This window comes from Staurois parvus, unplaced genomic scaffold, assembly GCF_062004578.1.
Source record: "Staurois parvus isolate SC_StPar_1 unplaced genomic scaffold, SC_StPar_1.0 ptg000362l, whole genome shotgun sequence".
NCBI lineage: Eukaryota > Metazoa > Chordata > Amphibia > Anura > Ranidae > Staurois > Staurois parvus.
In genome coordinates this window covers 9,027,222-9,035,053 of record NW_028318158.1, presented here as the reverse complement: position 1 = coordinate 9,035,053, position 7,832 = coordinate 9,027,222, and the positions used below count along the sequence as shown (strand labels likewise).

Here is a 7,832-nt window from a genome sequence, read left to right as displayed (position 1 = left end):
GTCAAATATAAAAGCGGACTGGAATTCTTCATCTTCGTCTTCTTCGTAAAAAGATTGGCCGATTTGCCCATCATTGCCGTGAGAATCGGCCGATTTTTTTTCCAACTTTACTGATTAAAAAAAATCTGACAAAATCCAGAAAAACGGCCTACAAATTAACCCATTAACGGTGCGAAAATCGGCCAATTTTTTTTCGGACGATTTTCGACCCAGCCATGGCCTGCATAACCTTGATCCGGTGGCTACTGCCTCTATGGTTTGTTTACATCCAGTGCCACAAGTCTCACTCTCACAGCTGTGCCTGCATATTATAGCACCATAGACTTCTATGTAACTGTGCCCCTAGGCAGGAGACAGTCAGAGATGTCCCATAGAAGTCTGTGGGGCTGTAATGCGCAGGCACGGCTGTGAGATTGAAATTTGTGGTGTAGGTGTCAAACGTAACCAAGGCCACAGCCTGTGGAGGGGCAGGGTGGGTTAGGTTAGGTCAGTGGAGGGGGGCAAGAAAGAATAAGTACACCTAAAGCTGACCTCCAGGCAAACAGCTAAATGCAATACATTGATTAAATACAGCTGTACTCAAACGTTTGCATACCCTGGCAGGAATCATGAAATGTTGGCATTGATATTGAATATATGACTGATCATGCCAAAAAAACTGTCTTTTATTTAAAGGATAACTCCACTTTTGTGGGAAAAAATATAGCAAGTAAAAAAAATAGCATGTACAATTGCAACACAAGTTATATTGTAATTGAATGTTATTAAACATGACCTTTCCTTTTCAGTCTGCAGTGCTGTCATTTTCTGTAAAATTCAATGCAATATTTCTACCTGGAGGTGTTCTGTACACAGATGATGTACGGAATGCCCCCTGACAATGTAATTCCCTGCTTGTGATTGGCTCACTAATTTTCCTAGTAGTCTGTGCTAAGATACAACATCATCTGCAACAAAAATATCATTTTTGGTGAGATACTCCCAAGGGAAAATCACATCTAAAGGGCAGACCCGGCCACATTCCTCCTTAGAACCCTACAGGTGCAGCAGCCGATATAAAATTATAAAACCACTCCCATACAGATTCACTCTGAACATGGACACAAACAGCTCTTTCCTCAGAATAACAAAAGGTAGGAATCTGCAACAACATTTGTTAGAATCCCTACACTGTGCATAAATCACCCAGAGAGGAATAAAAGAGGAGTTACTCTTTAAGGATAGTGATCATATGCAGCCATTTATTATCACATACTTGTTTGGCTCTTTTTTAAATCATACTGATAACAGAAATCACCCAAATGGCCCAGATCCAAAGTTTCCATACCCTGGAATGTATGGCCTTGGTACAGACACACAATGTGATGCACACGGGTTAAAATGGCAATTAAAGGTTAAGGTGGTAGTAAACAACAGGGAAAAAAAAAAGTCCCCTGAAGGTAATGTCATAATGTGGTAGTATGCATAGTTTACTAGCACATTATGGTGTCCCTTTATGACACAGAGAATAGCTGCGATTCAACGGATCTCAGCTATTCTCTGGTCATTCACAGTTTATGACACTCAGGAGATCATGTCAGCCCTTCGCTGGAGATCTGTGTTCTCCCTCCAGATTCTCCAGCCCAGAGCTGGAGAATCGGAGGGACCGCAAACTAAGTAGAGATAATTTACCTCTGCTTAGTAAACTGATCTTTTACTGTAATCTCGCGAGATTATAGTAAAATCATCCTTTTTCCAGCGTTTGGAGACCGTTCTCCCTTCGTTCGGAGAACTGCTTCATAAACTGCATTCACAGGAGAACTGTGTTCTCCGAGAATGCTGGAGAACTGAGCAGCGATCATTTATCGCTGGTTCATAAACGGACACCTATGTGCAACTTACCTTAAAACAAAGCTCTCCAGCGACGTGCTGTCACCGCTTCAGAAGCTTCCATCTTCACCCAGTCTTCCTTCTGGTCTCACAAGCCAGGCCGAGATGACATCAGTCCCGTGCAGGCGCTTGGGAGTCCTGGGCAATGGTACAGTACTCTAAAGAAACAGCACAGGTATGCCAATCCTTCAGAGCGCATGCGCAGGCTCTAGAGAGAATATCTCCTAAATTGTGCACGTTTAGGAGAAATTCACAGACTTTGGCATGTGGCGCTCCGGCCAGCCGCCCTCGAAGCACTCGTCTAAGGCCATGTCATTGGTGTGGGTGGGGGGGGGGCAGGATCCTCTGCTCCATAAGCTCTCCAGAGAGGGTAGCTGTGGGGTGGGGAGCAGGCCTGCGGTGTCCCCCAGGAGGCTGGCTTTCATGAGGCTGTGTGGGGAGTTCTTAGTCCGGGAGAGGTGTGCCCCCGGGGAGCTATGCCCGGACTCTGTGTGCGGAGAGGGTTGGGGGGGGGACTCTAGAGTCCTGGGACGCTGGGCTGCACTTTGTTGAGCAGGGCAGAGAAGCTGGCCCAGCAGTGTGGGCTGGTGGGGGCTCAGGCGCCAGGACACGGGTTATGGTCAGACACGGGGGTTGCAAATACACAGAGAACAGCTGCATAGACTTTGAAAAATTGCTGTGTGAGTACTTTGTGACAAAAAATTGCAGCACCCACCATTTTATTCACAAGGGTGTCTGCTTTAAAAAAATATATATGTTTGGGAGTTCAAAGTAATTTCCTAGCAAAAAATACTGATTTTTTTTCATGTGAACAAAAAGTGTCAAAAAAGGCTTGGTCTTCAGGTGGTTAGAAGAGTAAGTGACGTGTGGGATAAACTTCTAATGCTTGGCATAAAATGCCCCCACCCCCCAAAATGACCCCTTTTTGGAAAGTAGACACCCCAAACGATTTGCTGAGAGGCAGTGAGCTGGGTGGTATTAGCTAGTTACTTCCTGGTTTCCAGGCCTAGGCAAATGATGTCATACATCCCAGAAGTCTTCAGGAGGGTATTCCTTATGAGGATGATGATGCATCCGTAGGATCAGCCTTGAGTGGATTCTTATGAGGAATGAGATGTAAAGCTATATACAAGTATTTTTAGGTAAGAGCATTCAGTTCAGCCACATTGAAGTGGACACTGGGTGATTTTTATAAATTTTGCACACAAATACACATCAAGAGTTGATTTTTGCTTAAAAGTTTATTCTTGAGGATAATGCACTATATGTAGTTTTTGTTCTTTTGAGGTACACGTGGATACTAAAGAGTTAATTTTGGAGATGGCTCAAGTGAAAATATGATATTTTGAAGATTCGCAGACGCTGAGGTTTTTTTTGCTATGTAAACCCTGTATAATAATAATAATACTGTGAAGGCAGTTTTACCCAACTGACAACCGAAAGATTTTACTCCCTTCATGAGCAGGGCAATTTTTTGCTATTCCGCGCTGTGCTACTTTAACTGCCTATTGCGCTGTCACGCAACACTGTACGCAAATTCGTTGTTTAGCTTTTTTCACACAGAGCTTTCTTTTGGTGGTATTCAAGTAACACTGGGTTTAATTTTTTTTTCACGATATTAAAAAATACCGATTTGCGGTGATCAGCGACTTATAGAGGAAGTGTAATAGTGTGGCAGACAATTTGGTGCTAACAGACACTGACTGGGAAGGTCACCAATTGACTAACTGAAACTGACATCGCTAGTGACACTAATACAGTGATAACACTGTACAGTGTACTAATGACACTGGTTGGGAAGGGGTTCACATCAACTGTGTGCTTAATAAGTGTAATGTGTGCTGCTTTTACTCACAGATCTGGCTGTTTTTCTCCCTTCTTTCCATGAAGAGATTGGCAGCTCAGCTGATCTGTATACAGGTAGTTATGTGTGTTTGTAAACACAGAGCTCTGTGCTGTAATTGGACACAGCCAATCAGCAGATTTCGGCCATAGCCATTGGCTGTAACATGTTGACAAACTTATGCCGTGTCCAATCACAGCACGGGTGAGCAGTGTTTGCGTGCCTGTGCACCCCAAACCCGGAAGCAATCCGGCAACATACATGTACGTTGCTGTGTCGGCACCTGCCACCCGCTTGCAGTATATTTATGGAGAGCAGGTCAGCTAGAGGTTAAATATACAAGTAAAATATGGAAAGGACTGCCTCGAAATGAAAGGGTTAAAGGGACTCTTGCTGGTAAAATGATGGACAGCTCCAGAGACAATAACACTGGAAATGAATGAGGGGCGGGCCGCCTACATGCTTCTCCTTCCTCGTAGCCAATCGCCTCTCTTGTAAGTGATACAAGTGTTCCAATGTTTCCCTCCACTGTCTCCGCTCAAAGCGCCAGTAGCGAAACCGCTATCGTGCATGCGCCCAACTATCGTCCGGGAAGCGTACTACGCATGCGTGGAAGAAATCACGCGATAGGACGCACGACGAAAAAAAACTTGCCTCTTGCATAAGGCGCATGCGTGTTTCCACTCTTCCGTCCTCGCTTAGGTTTCTGCGCCTGCGTGTCTACCCTGTTTCCGGTAGACAGCGCAGGTGAGGTCAGCGCCGGAAGCCTCTCTGGGGTTTTTTTTTTTTGTCACCACCGGGCGCCATGGAGGCCGAGAACAAGCGCAAGTGCCGCATTTGTAATGTGTGCTGTTCCTCCATAGTGCAGCTGTGCGAGCACGTCACCGGGAACAAGCATAAGATGAAGCTGGGGCTCGCTGCCCCCCATCAGGTGAAAAGACTGGGCACCATGCAGTTATTCCTGGACATGCACATGAAGGGGGAGCCTATCCTGGGCCTGGAGTACGTTGTGGAGACACTGGTGGACTCAGCCTATGCCTATAACTGCCAGCTGTGCGAAGTGCAGGGCGACTGGCGCAAGGTGGTGGGCCACATTGTGGACACGGATCACATGACCCGCTACATTGACAAGTACTACCCTGAGCTATCCCTGGGAGAGAAGACGTACTCCAGGAAGGGTGAGCACCTCCGAGCCCTGAGGGATATTGCCAAGAAGGTCCTGAAGCTGAGCGGGCGGAAATCCATCCAAGCCCACAAGTCTGACCTCGCTGATCTCGGCGCCTCCGACAACATCGAGGGTGGTGAGAAAAGCGATGATTCGCCGTCCAAGAGTGGCGATGAAAAGAAAGACAGCGTGGGTTCCCTGAAGGAAGAGGAGGAGGAGTCTGGAGCAGCCGAGGCACGTAAGAAACTCGCCCGCAAAAGAGCCCCACTGAGGAAGAAAGTGGACAGCGCAACTGCGGCGAAGGTGGCTCGACTGTCCGTTGCTGCCAGGAGGAACGGCGCTTTAGCTGCTAAGCGTGCTCTAATGAGAGAACGAGAGCGCCCAGAGTCGAGGGAGTTTGAGCGAGAGCCGGACTGGTCGGTTTCCATACAGGAACTGGAATTCAGAAGGAATCAGGACCTTTTGAACTATCTGAGGAATTACAAGATCGAGAGCGATGGGGACGCCCACTACATCCAGCAGATCATCCGCAACTGCACGGAAGCATTGTGGAGGTTTCGTGAACAGCAAGCGAGGGAAGAGGGTATGCCGAACGCTCCACCGCCGCCTCCACCCCCGCCCAGGAGTCATCCTGCACCACCTCCATATGGTTATCCAAGCTGGAATCGTCAAGAAGGCCCTTGTTTTCCTGTGAATAGAATGGATCCATATGCTTCAGGCTCCCAAGCACCTATGCCCAGACAGCCCTCATATCCAATCCGCAGCCCTTTCCCTCCGAGCGCAAGCGCAGCCACAGAGATCTTCTTCAACAGTATTAAAAACATGGAGGAGGGTGAGGTGGTCAATGTTTTCCATAAGATCGCAGCCACGAACCCAGCATTTCGAGGAATCAATATCCCAAGCGTGATTCAGTACCTGAAGGACACAGGCAGGCTAAAGCCTTAAGACCATCAGTTTGTACATGTGCAGCCAAAACTATTTTGTTTAATTTTGGATGGCAATGGGAGGGATTAGATGCCCTGTTAGGTTTTTAATGCAATCTGCGGCTCCATTGCTGTGATATTCCTTCACTTTCTGCCCTAGAGACAGGAGCTGAGGACACATTTTGCAATTGCAACACATAATAAACAGCTGATGGGTTTTAGCCTACCCCTTACGCCTGTTACTCCCCTTACTGTTTTTCACCAGAAATGGAGTGAGGAAAATGTTTGTCGCAAAATACAGTAATAAAAACTTTCCCTCCTAACAGCAAAAAAATTATTTTTGTTTGTGTTGCTGTTAAGAGCACCCCCTCACTTCATGTTTGGATGAACTGCTCTCTGGGACAGAATCATAGGCTTTGATGGAGTCCCGGGTAACAGTCAGACCAGATAGGGGTTTTAATTTCTCCCCAGTCCATCCCCCCCAAAATTTTGGCTGGACATGCACTTTCTTGACCTGGCTTCTGGGAGGGGTTTTGGACAGGAGAAACTTGATTTTATGATTTAGGAAGGTTTTTCTTTCCTTTTTTTTTTATTTTTCCACTATTAGCAACAAGCTCCTTTTTTGGACATTTCATTGTAGAATAAGTGCAGAGTGTGACTGTTGAAAAGAAGCACTGTCCTAGAGACATGCTGGAATTAATAAAAGCGGGTACAACATGGAATTTAAAGAGTATCTGGGACAAAAATGTTTAAAACAAAAATGAAAAAAGTGCTGCAGGTATAAAGGGTGTTGGGGAGATGCCTAGGGGGTCCTGCGCAGACCTGTTGCACCAGTAGTCTGTGTATTCTGGCGAATGGCAGGCTGCTCTAACTGATAAAGTGCTGCCATTTCTTCCTAGTGAATTTTGCCTGTCCTTTTGTCTCCTGCACAGATATGGCCAAATACTGGTCCGTTTTCAGAAGCAAAGATCTGTCGGTTCCCTGTAGTGTCAGACCTTGCCACTTGTTCTTCCCAGAAATGTGCAGGAGCCAAGAAAGGGCAGGCAAACGTTTTCTTGCCAGAGCAGCCTCCAGGTGCCTATACTTAATGCCCAAAGCAGTGTATGTTCTTGTTTTTGTTCTTGGGGCTTTCACTTTAGGTTGGCCACATGTTAATTTTTGACATTCTCAGCCTTTGGGTTGATGGATACATGTGAACAGTTGCAGCTGACATGCAACCACGCTGTCCACCAAATGGTGAATGACAACAGATTAATCACGCTGCAGTTCTGTACAGTGTATATATGTTTAAAACTTGTTTGGATTTCAAACTCTTCCCTTTTGTGATACAATTAAAACTATATAGCTTAAGATCTATAGTTCTGTCATTGTTCTCTAACATGTCTTGCAGTGAAAACTCCACTTTTTTATGGTTTGACTTCACTTGCTCCCTAAAGTATATGTATAGCCCAAACTGCTTTTAGACAGAATAGAGAAGTGTTAAAACGCCTGTCAATTTTTGCTGTCTTTGTCCAATTGAGGAGATTTCACTTTATTTCCTGTTCTACAAATGTAACAAGAATAAGGGGAAATATCTACAACTTAAATGATACCCGAATAGGTTTTTCCTCACTTCCTGTTTTGGTGAAAACTAGTGGTTGACCGAAATGAAAATTCTGGTGCCGGAACAGATATCAAAAATTCAGAAGGCATGTGGCTGAAAACTGAACCAAAATGTCTGTGTGTATGGGGGTGGCGCTACTTTTTTTTTGTATATATTTTTTTTTTCTACTTTTATGTATGCTTTTTTTTTTTTTTTTTTTTTTACATTTTAACTTATGATTTTATTGCTATCACATAGGGACCAATAGTCCCCTATGTGATAGCATATGAGTGACAGGTCCTCTTTGTAGAGGACGTGTGTGCAAAGAGGGGGCAGGAGGGAAGCAGTGAATACAGAGAGGCTCCCTCACAGGCTATCAATATGTCATTGCTGGTTTTTAAATGCAATTGCCTGTTTTTTTTTTTTCACTATAGTTCACCCAAAGCTGTA

The 7,832-nt window shown here is 45.3% G+C and overlaps 1 protein-coding gene across 1 annotated transcript; it reads left to right on the top strand.

The window, feature by feature from the left end:
• The first annotated feature begins 4,450 nt into the window (after positions 1 to 4,450).
• Positions 4,451 to 7,150, top strand: LOC149456412 (uncharacterized). The gene has a single exon (XM_089685086.1). It carries the CDS (start codon positions 4,518 to 4,520, stop codon positions 5,820 to 5,822), a length of 1,305 nt encoding a protein of 434 aa, XP_089541212.1. The 5' UTR covers positions 4,451 to 4,517; the 3' UTR covers positions 5,823 to 7,150.
• Positions 7,151 to 7,832: the final 682 nt, after the last annotated feature.

Coding starts and splice junctions, on each gene's coding strand:
- LOC149456412 (XM_089685086.1), top strand. CDS start 4,518: ATGGAGGCCGAGAACAAGCGCAAGTGCCGCATTTGTAATGTGTGCTGT.